This window comes from Varanus komodoensis, unplaced genomic scaffold (genome assembly GCF_004798865.1).
Source record: "Varanus komodoensis strain SLA01 unplaced genomic scaffold, ASM479886v1 scaffold32, whole genome shotgun sequence".
In the NCBI taxonomy this organism is placed as follows: domain Eukaryota; kingdom Metazoa; phylum Chordata; class Lepidosauria; order Squamata; family Varanidae; genus Varanus; species Varanus komodoensis.
The window spans coordinates 20,596,641-20,609,750 of NW_025335798.1; the positions used below are offsets into that span (position 1 = coordinate 20,596,641).

Below are 13,110 nucleotides of genomic sequence, written 5' to 3' on the forward strand. Positions count from 1 at the left end.
AGTTCTCACGTGATGGCAAGGAAGGGCTGAAACCTTGATCTCCCCAGGAATACCTGCAGGAGGACCAATGGGAAGGTGGTGGCCCCAAGGCAACCAAGCCATACTGAGTAGCTTCCATGAATGTGTCTCCTGAAGTCATCATTGTGTCAGCAAATTACTGAAATGAATGATGGAAGAGCAGAAACAAGTTTGAATATTTCAGATAAGCCGAAGATACCAGAAATATAAAAGGAGGTGGATTTGCTTTATATTCTTGCAAAATAACTTACAGATTACTGAACTATATTGCCTAAAGATTTTGAGTGCAGCATTCATTCTTACCAGGAGGTTGGTTCATGAATGCCTTAGTAAGCCTTAATCAGGTACATCTCCCTATGTGTATATCCTTGAATGAAAGCAGGGACACACACAAGCGGGTTGTGTGTGTGTGACTTTTCATGTAAGTTGCAAGCCATCCACGGCACAAAGAGGGAATGAGCAAAGGAGAGTGGGATGCAGCATTGCAGCTGTGCATGTGCGCGTTCCTCTGGCCTTCTTAAAGGGCGCATGGCACAGAAGCCTTTGGCTTGCTGCTGTGCCTACTGCATACATATCATCTATAACTCTGGCCCTTATAGGCTTCGGAGAAGCCCCATGCCAACTATTTACTAATTAAGTTACTTATTTTCTTTTCTGTTCCTGTGCTGCAATTACTGTCAAAGTGAACAGCTTTGCACATAGACAGCTTTGCTATTAAATATTAAAGGAACTAAATTAAGCTTGAAAAATCACCTCAAGCTATTTTTCCATCTTCATTGTATAAATCAGAAGTCTGGCACATTGTGTGCAGATCTCAGCTAGGTGTGGCCTAAGATCGCTGTATGCTTCAGTTTTGTATAGTACAGTCACCCAGAGAGATGAATCTTCTGTGGGGCTGAATGCAACCCACCAGCCTTCTATTATTATTATTATTATTATTATTATTATTATTATTATTATTATTATTACATTTCTATGCCGCCCCTTGCCGAAACCTCGGGGCGGCTTACAACACGATAAAATACATTGAAATACGATAGCACATAATAAATTACCATTAAATACAAAAATACAAAAATTATATTGATTTACAAATATAAGATTAAAATTATCAGTATAAATTAAGTAAATAAAAATATAGGAGGAGAAAGAGAAGGAAGAAGAAGTTGCCCTGGCCAGATCATATGTTTTAACAATTAAAATGATGTTTAAATAAAAAGGTCTTTACCTGGCGCCGAAAAACCAGTAACGACGGTGCCAGGCAGACCTCTTTGGGGAGTGAATTCCATAGGTTGGGCGCCACCGCAGAGAAAGCCTTCCTCCGAGTACTTACTCTCCTAATTTCTTTCATGGAGGGTTCCCGGAGAAGGGACTCTCCCGCAGATCTCAAAGGGCGGTCGGGCATATACGGACGTAAGCGCTCGTTCAGGTAGCCAGGACCCAGGCCGTTTAGGGCTTTATAGGTCATAATCAACACCTTGAATTGGGCCCGGGCTTCAATGGGAAGCCAGTGAAGCTGACAGAGGACTGGAGTCATGTGAGCATAACGCCCTGTCCCCGTCAGCAACCTGGCAGCTCTATTTTGCACCAATTGAAGTGTTCGGACTGTCTTCAGGGGAAGCCCCACGTAAAGCGCGTTACAGAAGTCTAGGCGGGAAGTCACCAGCGCGTGTGTCACCGTCGCCAGGCAGTCGTACTCCAGGTAGGGGCGCAGCTGATTAATCAGCCGAAGCTGAAGGAATGCGTTCCTTGCCACCGCTGTCACCTGAGCTTCCAAAGAAAGCTCCGGGTCGAGGAGTACTCCTAAGCTGCGGACCTTATCCCTAAGAGGGAGTGTTGCACCATTCAGGACCAGGTCAAATCCACCCTCTCCGAAACCCGATCCGCCAACCAACAGGACCTCCGTCTTGTCTGGGTTGAGTTTCAGTTTATTTGCCCTCATCCATTCCCTTACCTTGGCCAAGCACCGGTTCAGCACAGCCACTGCCTCACCTGGATTAGTGGAAAACGAGAGGTAAAGCTGGGTATCATCAGCGTATTGATGATTCCGCAGCCCACACCTCCTGATGACCTCTCCCAGCGGTTTCATATAGATGTTGAATAGCAGAGGGGATAGAATGGAGCCCTGTGGTACTCCATGGCATAGCTGCCATGACGTAGAGACATGGTCCCCCAGCACCACCTTCTGGAATCGACCGTTGAGATAGGAGTGGAACCACTGCAGAGCAGTGCCTCCAACCCCCAATCCCGCAAGTCTATCCAGAAGGATACCATGGTCGATGGTATCGAAAGCCGCCGAGAGGTCCAGAAGAACCAACAGGGATATACTCCCCCTGTCCTTCTCCCTGCACAGGTCATCGTACAGGGCAACCAAGGCAGATTCAGTACTGTACCCGGGTCTGAAGCCGGACTGAAAAGGATCCAGATACGCCTGGTACCTGTTCTTCTATTCCAGATGAGCAGCCACATCAGAAGCACTATCAAACCCCAGATGAATCCCCATACACAGAAGCTGTGCTTTGCTTGATGGAATATGTGTCATGTGGGCCCGGCTTATTACAAGCTATATTTTAGATGCTGATGTCAGGACAATGGTTCCTTCTCGCTGATCCTTCCCTTGCTTCTCTCTCTGATCCTGAAGGTCTTTCTCAGTAAAGGAGAAAGAGCCAGCATGCAGGGAAACAAAAGGGACATTAGTGAATCCCATATAGTCCTGTGAGTGCAGCCAAACTGCCTAGACTCATTCTACTTCCATCTGCAACAAATGAGCAAACATCGAGGGATTCTTGTTCCAAGCAGATTTTTCTTTTTAGCTTTAGAATAGAAAATGCCTATTTTTCAATCTTCTGAAAATATTGTGCAGGTACTCTAGAATTATAATTTAATTCTAGCCAATAGGAAATATATTAAATACCTTTTATTTTTCTTCCTGATGTATTGAAGTAGCCTAACTTCATAGGTATAACGGATACCCCTTTTCTTATCTTCTTTCTCCCCAAATGAGATTTTGGCTTCCCCCGCCTCACCCCACCCTTTGGCCTGTTGTTGCCTTGAAGACACTTCCTAATTATTTCTACTTAATTTAAGGTTAAAGTAAGAAAAGATGTAGCTACACAAAGCTCTAACTAAAACATTGAGTTACATAAACTTACAACATGAAGTTTCCTTAATATAATTGCAGTACTAAAATACTTATATGGTGATTCTGTGATAGCAAAATTAGTAAAGTTATTTCATCACTGCTATGATTATTGAATTCAGATTTCAAGGATTCCAAAACTCAATGCCAGTAGTCCTTTCATCATCCGGTCCACATGTTAATCACTTTCATTTTTCAACAATTTGTTACACATTACTTGATGACTAGGAAGAACAGAATGTCTAGTGCTGTAATGAGAAGAAAATTGGAAAGCACCCACTCTCTGTTTAAAGCTAGGAATGGGGGAAAATTAATTTGCTTTGCAGTTCGATATAAACTGACCTAATTTGCACATCTCACAATAATATTTGGATCATAATACAAATCATATTAGTTTGGGAGTTATTATCTTTTGATATTTGCTTTTTCTGATTTTGCAATGCATTTGTCAGATCAAAACGTGTATACAAACTGCATACCTTTGGAAAATTGCATTAAAATACATCAGTTAGATAAAATAGCTTCTGGTTAGTTGCAATTGCTTGTAAAAAAACCATGTTTGTTATGGAAATGTATAAACACTTTCAACTTAAAACACAAACAATGCAAACTGTTGCAGAAAGGATATGGAATGCTGTTGTTTCTGAAAAGTTACAAAACTGTAGTTTGTTAAAAGTTAAATTTCATCCTATCTTGTTTCAAAAACTAACTTATGCTATCCAGAGTTCCTTCCTCTTGGTCACAAATGTCAGAGAGTTTAAAATCGTGATGGACTAATTTGTCTGTGTTGCTTTCCATAACGATAACAATTTTTCAGGAACAAATTCAGTTGGTCTGCTTTTGCAGAGAACCATTTGCAAAAGAAGCAACTCTTCTGTTCCAAGCCTCTGTTTGCTCATGTAATGTTAAAGTTGTTCAGCAGTATTCCAAAGGAGGTCAAACTCTATTTTTATTAACTTGATTGAAAAATATTGCATTTGAAGAAGTGTTGGGGGATGCGTATTGTGTGGTGGCTCATCCCATACATGGCTGCAGTGCTGGTTGCAGAAGGTGCGTGTGTCTACTTGCTTAATGCAAGAGCATAGGAACTGTACTGGATCAGACAAAGGCTCCCTCTCCTCTGGCATTCTGTGGTCAAACAGCTGCTTGTGGAAAACACACAGGGAGGACTTGGGTGCCATAGCACTCTCCTACCAGTATTCCAAAGCAACTGCTATACTGATGCATACCGAACGGAGGAACCAACTATCAGGATTGGTAGCTATTGATCACCAGCAGAACCTTATATTCATAGAAACATAGAAACTGAGGGAGTCAGAAGGGGTCTCCTGGGCCATCTAGTCTGACCCCCGGCTCCAGCCAGCTTCACTCATGACACACCTACCCTGTACTTCTCCAGCCTAGACTTGAGCACCCTCACCGATAGGCTTCAACCACCTCCCATGGAAGCTCATTCCATACCCTCAGGGTCCTAACTATCAAGTCCTTCCTGGCATTTAACTTGAACCTTGGTTCCCTGAGTTTTGCTCCATTAGAATGTGCCCTGCCCTGCTCTGTAGGGGAAAGCAGACCATATTCAACCAACTCTGTTTTTTAATCATGGATATCTGCCATTACCCTAATTTTCCACCAACATATTTTGAATTTATAAAGTATTGAATTTATAAAGTACTAATTTATAAAGAATTTATAAAGTGCAAACTCAGGATGTAGGAAAATGTGAGCTCTTAACCTGTGCTAAACAATCCTGCTGTGTGTGAACATTGGCAGTACCTTGCCAGATGAGAGCACCATTCATTTAGCCCAGCATTCTTTCCAAGAATCCCAGCCAGTCATCCATTATTATGTTATTGTCTACCTTTTGCCCACCCGTTCTGTAGTTTTTTACCGAGCACTTCCAGTTATATTTGGCAAGTGATAAGGCCTGCAAGTTCATCCCTTCATTTTGAGTGAATTTTATAGGCTGACAGCCTCATTAGTGGCTTCATTAGAATTAGCATGTCACACTTATAAATGCAATTACTTTCTGAGCTAGATAGTTTAGAAGAGATTTAATATACCAAAGTATTGCTTTAATAATTTAGATAGAGCAAATGACAGAACCAATAGTTCGAAAGCCTTTGTGTTATTATTGGATAAAAGATTTGGGTATTTATGACCTCACTGTTCCTTTTCCCACCTTAATTATATAAGGCTTTTAAAAATATGTATAATATTCTTCGATTTGTAGTCCATACAAAAAATGTACTATCATTTTTCTTCAGCTTCATAAATACTATAATTTTATACCTCTACTTTTTGTATTATTCTTTAAAAATGCTGCCATCAAGTGGCAATTTCTATGTATAAGACTTAAGTTTGTGTCTAATATTTTCTTCTGGTTTTACAAGTTCAATTCTTATAAATATCTGTATGAAACAATATTCTGCAGTTATGCACCCCAGACCCTGCTTCTTCATTTGCTTCTGCTTGTGAGGAATTTATTTCCAAGCTATAGAAATATGAGAACTACTTCTGGAATAAAGGAAAAGTACAGATACTTTAGGACCAAAATAAGCCTGCAAAACTGTACAAACTGATTTCCAACTGGAAAATAAAACCCAACTTTACAAAATATAGATGGATTAAATCTATAAACTTGTGCTGTATTTTCTGAATGCTTCTAAATGCTGACCTGTAATCAATGTGAGAATATTTCCATATATTTCATATAGTGTTGTATTCTTTTGTGCTTACACGTTGGACTTCCTACATTCATTTTCCCAAATCAATATTACTTTGATAGAAAGCAATTCAGGATCTTTCCAAAAGGGTTATGTTATTATGGAATACATATGCAAGATACTGACCTGGATTCCTGATAGTCTTCCCACAACTAGCTTGCCTGTTGTTGAGAAACAGTAAGGTCCTGGGGTGCACAACTTTCAGTCTACTTTCCTGTACCAGCCTTGCATGGTGATTCACTATAGGCAATGTCTTTTGCTTGGGTGCCTAGGACTGAAAAAAAAAGTTCATACATGTTTTTCCTGCAGCACATGGCAGGCAGCATTACCTTTTGTATTTGCTTTAGTGAGTCGTGTGGTTGGGTGATATCAGCATCACACATAAGGCCTCATTGCAAAGAGAAATACCAGTTTCCCTTCAGCGTGCAGTTCTGTTGCAATGATGCTGTGTGCAGTGAGGATACACAAGGGCTGAACAGAGGTTAATGCCTGTGACATCATGTCTATAGAAGCACCATCATTAAAACGATAAATAATACAAGCAGCATGCTAGATGAGACCTCTAGCAATATGCAACCCAGTCAGCCACCTCAAGGATCTGGCAGTTTATTTTATTTTTAAAAATTATTTTTTTAATTTTTAGTTTATTTTTTTCTCAAAATTCACCTTTAGCTCTCATGTTGAACAACAATCAGTGACAACTCTACTACCTTCTTTCAAAAGGATTCTTCTGCAACAACAGGAGGGAGCTTCCCTACCTGGACCCCCATACCACAATGTATATACCTACAACTGGACTAGAGCCAACTAGCAGCAGTATTTCACTAAATGTAAAATGTGACTTTTCAGTACCATTCGGAAAGGTCTTTAGGTTCTTGTTAACGTACCTCTTTGCCCCAGCTATTTCTAAGTCAGAGAAAGCATTATACTAGACCTTTTTACACTGTTAGGAAGTATGTATTTGCATGAAGAAGTGGAACAGGGAAAATTGCGGTTTTAACAACATGGCTAACCTGGATACCATATTGACAAATTGTGCAAAATCTCTCTGAAGCAGCTGTATGTCTGACTCTAGTTCTACCCCTTAACAGTTGTATAAAGATACATTCAGTTGTACGTAAACACTGATTTATGCATTTGCAAAGTAAATGTAAAATCCTTCTTTATCCACAAGGGTTGCTTTGTTGGATTTGACCTGGCTCATGCTGTTGGCAACACAGAATTGTATTTACATGACTGGGGAGTAGACTTTGCCTGCTGGTGTTCCTATAAGGTGAGAGCATCTTTAGCCTTCCAAAGTATTTGCAGCTATTATTTTCAGTAGTTGTGGACTGTTGGTTACATGATGTAAAAGGCATTTCATTATTTATTTTATCTAGCCTATCTTAGCTGTGTTACAGTTTATATCAGATAACCCATATGAAGTAATACAGACGGATTAGTAGAACTTACGTAAGATGATTGACATGAATTGCGTTTGGTACCAAATTAAAAATGGCTTTTAAGGAACATTCCCAAAAGATTCTGGAATGCCTGCTAGTTTCTAGCAAAATGAGTTCCAGTAATGTAGAGAAGCCACTGAAGAAACTACTTTGCATATGTTTATCCAGCATTACAAGAAGCTGTGCGATGTAATAGATGACACCAGTTCAAGGAATATCTGTCTTACAGGTTCATATACAAGTTATGCTTGAGTCAATCTGCAGTTTACATGAATAAAGAGGTTTCTTTGCTCTTATGTGCATGATAACAAGAAGAAGATACTCAAATGCCATCTTCTATTTTATAGTACCTGAATTCAGGAGCCGGAGGTCTAGCTGGTGCTTACATTCATGAAAAACACTTCCAGACCGCAAAACCAGTGTAAGTATTTTTCTCATTCCTCTATATTAAGTTCCATCCCAAATTTGAAAAGTGTTGATGGATACAATTCCAGGATTCAAAGTTGGGCAAACAATTCTACAAATCGTTACAAATGCTTGGAAATGTACACATAGAGTGCAATCCTATTCACACATACTTGGTAGTAAGTGCCATTAAGATTCAGAAATAACTTCTGAACAGACATACCAGATTGTACTGCGACAGTGTTTACTCAGAAGGAAGCCTGATAATAGTGAGAATTATTTTCAAGCATAGACACAATTACTAGGGAGTTTACTTGTGAGTAAATATGCATAGGATTATGCTATAAGCCAGCAAGGGTTATTTGTTTCAAGTTACTGTGCATTAAGACATCATGTTTTTGCATAGTACTATTAGTAGAAAGCTAAATTGCTGTGACATTTATCAATTAATACCATTCTATGTATTACAAGGTGTCATAATTTCACAGGCAGTGGACTGTATTCTTTTTCAGAAAATCATTCTGAAGATATCGAACAGGCATTATCATTATTGCCTTCATATCCAACTTTTTTCTGCCTTGTAACACAAGGCAATTTACATAGTCCCATTCCATGGAATCGTCAGAACACTGTGAGGTAGGTTGGCCTGAGAGTGAATGGCTGGTCCAAAGTCACCCAGTGCCATGAAGAGCCATCACTCCATATTGACTCTCAAACATAAACGATATTGCACACTGCATTTTAATTGCTGTTTCAAAATTATGCACCCTTTTGAAACAGGAATGTACATAAGTCTTCATACAGTCTTACCCAGACTGAGGCTCACATTTTTAGTTTCACACTGGAATGAAGAAGACTCTCATGATAGCTGGCCAGAGTAAAATGTGGACAATAGGAGGTTCTTCATGTCTGTGGACAGGAACTTTTCTAACTGCCTAATTGTATCATCAAGAGGGCAATTTCCTCCTATATAAGCTGTGGTTTATATAGTCTGTGCACAATGCTTGTTTTCCATCTGCCCACCTACCTGTGTCGGTTCCCTTGAGTGCTCTCTGTTGCGTTAGCTAGTCCTACTTTGTTAAAGCTGTATAACACTGTTCACACCAAAGAAATGACACAGTTGCATTTTAAGCTTGGTGTGATGTTCCTGTAAGTAAGTGTTAGTAGCACAGTATCCCAACTTAATGTAACGGATATAGGGTAGATTTGCTGGGGGGAATATACTCTTCTTGCTGCTCCTAGGTGCTAAGTTTCTCTGACAGTGGGAAAAAGAAAAACTAGACATTACAGCATGGAAAAAGCATGCAAAATATTTCCTTTCGCTGCATGTGTGTTTTATGGTCATTCTGAACTGCCTCTTTGTGATTACCCTATGAGGAATGCAGCTGAGGAAGTTTAGCATAGAAAGAACTCAAGTAAAGGGAGACATGAGAGAGGTTTTCAAATTATGTATGATGTGGAGGAAGTAGAGAAGGAAACATTTTTCTCCCTCTCCCGTAATGGTAAAATTTAGGGTCATTCCATGGAGGTGGAACAGGACAGATAAAAGAAAGTACTTCTATACTGTGCATAGTTAAAACTATGGAATTCAATGCCAGGAAAAGTAGCAATGGCTGCCAATTTGAACAGCTTTAAAAGAGGATTGGACAAATTCATGGAGGAGAAGGCTTTCAGTGGCTCCTAGCGGTAATGGCTGTATACTACCTCTAGTATTAGAGTCAGTGTATGATCAGCCTACTTATAGTGGTTACTGGGAGCTTGGACAGGAGGAAACTGTTGACCTTATAACCTTCTTGGGGAATCATGTGGGTAACTGGCCTGTGAACAAAATGTTGGATTACAACAGACCATCAGTCTGATCCAGCATGACTTTTCTTATGTTCTTACCCAGGTACAAGAGATAGAATCCTCCCTTTTACAATCAGTTGCAGGTCTTTGCTTAACTTAAAGGTCAGGCTACCTGGATGCCGGCACTGCGATATAGATGCCCTGGCTGAAGTAATCTCAAGACTATGCACTTCTGTTTAGTAAGCCTATTGAATAGTAAACTGCCCAGGTGCCTAAACAGTTATAGAGTTTATCTCAGAACTGGGGATTGGCCATTATTGGACAGTCAGCAGAGGAAAACCAAACCAAATCAATTCTTTTGGCACCTCCACCCAGCCAAGGGCAGGCAGCAAAATATATTGTAAATCTTTGTTTCTTGGTTCAGGTGCTAAGAGCATCTCTTCCAGGAAACAGAGAACTTGATGCAAGCAACAGATGGGATTGCATGAAGGATTGTCTGTGGTAGACAGCTGATTGTTGGGTTCTCCAAAATGAGAAACCTTACAGAGACATCAGGGCACTTCGCTATGGAAACTGTGGGTCTTCAACGAATCAGATAGGCAGCTTGTAAAGGACTGTGCTAGCTAGACTGTATGTTCTATTTAATTTGTCATTGGCCTCTTTAAACAGCTTACTGCTTTGTGTTCTGAACACTTTTTCCCAATGTGTTCTTGTTCCTAAATCCCTAATAAATCTATTACCCCATTTTCACCAAAACCAAGGCAGTGTACTATGGGGATGAAAAGGAAGCCCTCAGGAAAGGCCATGCCATGCTATTTGCCACACTGACTTCCTCCACAAAAGCTATGATGATGCAGAAAGGCATTTCACACATAGGCCTGTGTTATTCTTTTGAGAATCTGCTTTCTATTATAGACTTTTTCGAAATTATACTTTTGAACAGCATCATTAGATTCCTCTGGTTGGTGAATAAAATCAAAGTGAAATCTATGGCTAATAGCACTTTAATGGTGGCATGTTTTTATTAAATTATATCCAGATATAAAGCTAGGAGGCGTTAGGCAAAGTTATGTGTTATCAAAGCCTTTATAATCTATAAAAATGAAGTGTTCTTTGATGGCATGATGCATAAAAATACTTTTCAGTCCAGTTATTGCATACTGTAAGTATAGTAGCATAATTATATATTTAAAAATATCTTAATACATGTAAATATTTCTTTCCAGTGGTAATCTTTTAAGAGGCATTTTGATGCGAGCTAGAGCTTTAAATCAGGTTTCAGAGAAAATAGCTATTATGGAATGAGCACTGTTGCGTTAGATACAAGGCCTTGTCTGTCTAGACAGATAATAATATTATACACAACAGTCTAGACACAATAATTCTGATTAATTCTTGGAATCATCTTGGCCATTGCAATTCAGAACTGATTATGGGACTTAAAAGCAATTTAGAAGCTGATTCTCACACACTCTGACTTGCTTGACATAAATGTCAGGAAGGCTGACACTCCTTTAAACTCTTTTCTTTGCTTTCCATTGACTTGTCTACCTCAACTCTCTTACATTTCATGAATCTACTTTACTTTGTCTCTGAGCTTATACAAAGAATGATCTACTGCACTATGTAATTACAGTTACAGTTATGTACTGCAATTATATTTCTGCAAATATTCAGAAATGCTATTTTCCTTTAGTTTTCATGGTTGAGATTAATGAAATAGAAATAGTCTGAGGTTGTAAAGGTTAGTGTTTCTTTTAGGCAATCAACATGTCCAATTATATTCTTTTAATTATATAAATTGTTGCAGCCTCTAGTATTCTGTGTGTGTGAAATTTAGAGGTGCATATTTAAAATATTCAGATACAATTTGAGATTTCTTTTGGAGAAGGAAGGCAGCAGAAGGGTCCAAGGTCTACCATGTAGAAATTGGTTGTGTACCCTGTAAAAAAAAAAGCAGTAGCATTCAGGGAGAATTTACCATAATAATCCTCTTTGAAATTGGATATCAAATGCTGCCTATTAGAAATTCTAGCTGCTGGTGATGATGTCCCAGCAATATTGTAGGGTCCCAGTGGTGTGCGTTAAAAATGTAGCTCAGGTCACCAGTTGGAGGAACTGTATTGGGCAGAGATAGGTCAGTTATTTTCTTCAGTGTGTATGTGAAGCAGAGCTCAGTGTTACAAAAAGCAAACAATCATATGGGTGAAGATTCTGTATACTCCCTACATCATGCTATTGACTTGTCATAGGCACCATTGGGATGATCCATTTACAGATGAGTTCTTCTTTCCCTGATCCCACAAAAGAAACAAGCATTTGTGAAGCCTTGGGAACTTGCACATCCCTCCTTTAGACCACTAAAATAGCCTTTATATTTTATATGATACAACCTTCGTATAGCCATAAGGAAGGCTAAATAAGCCACAGTCATTCCATACTTCCTTTATTCACTCTTTCTTCTGAATTCTGTTGGTTGGCAGCAGAAACCACTAAAGATTTTTTCTCTTCATCCTGCAATTTCATGCAAGCCCCTCATTCTACTCCAGAGGGTTGAACAGTTTTGAAAGGTACAGGGCACTCCAGAGGGAAACCATCAATGCAGCTTCCTGCTGCAGGAGCAAAAGTCTATTTAAACAACACTGGATTTAAGTCTGTTCAGACCTGAGCAATATTACACAGGAAGAATTGTTTGGAAGCCTTGGGAACAACATTGGAGGTGAAAGTAGAGACTGCAGGGAAAGAATTGGCAGAAATGTCCAGTCCCTTCTTGCAACAGGAAGCATCTGCCTGAGGTAGACTGATTGAACTTGATCTATTCATGGTGATTTTTCATTTATTGTCTCTCTGATCTGTGACATTTCTATGTGGACATTTAAAGAAAAATACTTCTAAAAATGCACTGCTTAAGCATTATACATTTTAGTCAAGTCTTATGAGGTGGTAGAAGGGCTGCTCGCTCTCTCTCTCTCTCTCTCTCTTTCACAAGTTCAAGCCTTTTAGAGGAGCTAGATAGTGTGGCACATATGACATGGAATGAAAATGCTTCTAAATATGTCCAATGAGGGGGCCAGCCATTACATACTGCTTTTTCCTGGATAATTATACTGAGAAAAGGTATCATGCATGAACTAATGTGGGTAGTCACCTGTCCTTCCCTTCCTCCTTGTAGCCTTTGCTGTATCCATGAATACAATAAGCTCTTCTACTCACAGTGGGCACATATGGATCCAATCTATAGTCTTCCATACTTTGTGTAGTAGCAGTTAGGAATTAAAAGTAGCATTTTATAGTACTATCTACAGTCACCTGAACAGCTTACCATTAAAGATCAACAATGCGGGAAGCTAAGAGACAAAACCCAAACCCAGTTTAAAACTATGTATTCCTGGGAATGTGACATCGTTAAATAACCCTGTGTACGTATTTAGTATTTACATTAAGGTGACTCCTCCAATTGTGTTTCTTAGTGTAAAGCAGTCACATCCTCGTAGTCTTTCTCTTCTTTTTGTTTTCCACCCACATCACCAGGATGTTTCAGGTCTCCCAATAAGGCAGTGAGACAAAAGCGAATTTGTCTGTGTCACAGTATTCC

At 39.5% G+C, this 13,110-nt stretch overlaps 1 protein-coding gene across 4 annotated transcripts in view; it reads left to right on the forward strand.

Annotated features, from left to right (window-relative positions):
• Positions 1-13,110, forward strand: part of KYNU (kynureninase) — a 101,381-nt gene that overhangs the window by 56,676 nt on the left and 31,595 nt on the right. For all 4 annotated transcript variants that reach the window (XM_044438198.1, XM_044438197.1, XM_044438201.1 and 1 more), the window contains 2 exons: positions 7,055-7,153; positions 7,670-7,743. In XM_044438198.1, coding sequence (XP_044294133.1) covers positions 7,055-7,153; positions 7,670-7,743 — 173 coding nt within the window. The remainder of the gene's footprint in view (positions 1-7,054; positions 7,154-7,669; positions 7,744-13,110) is intronic.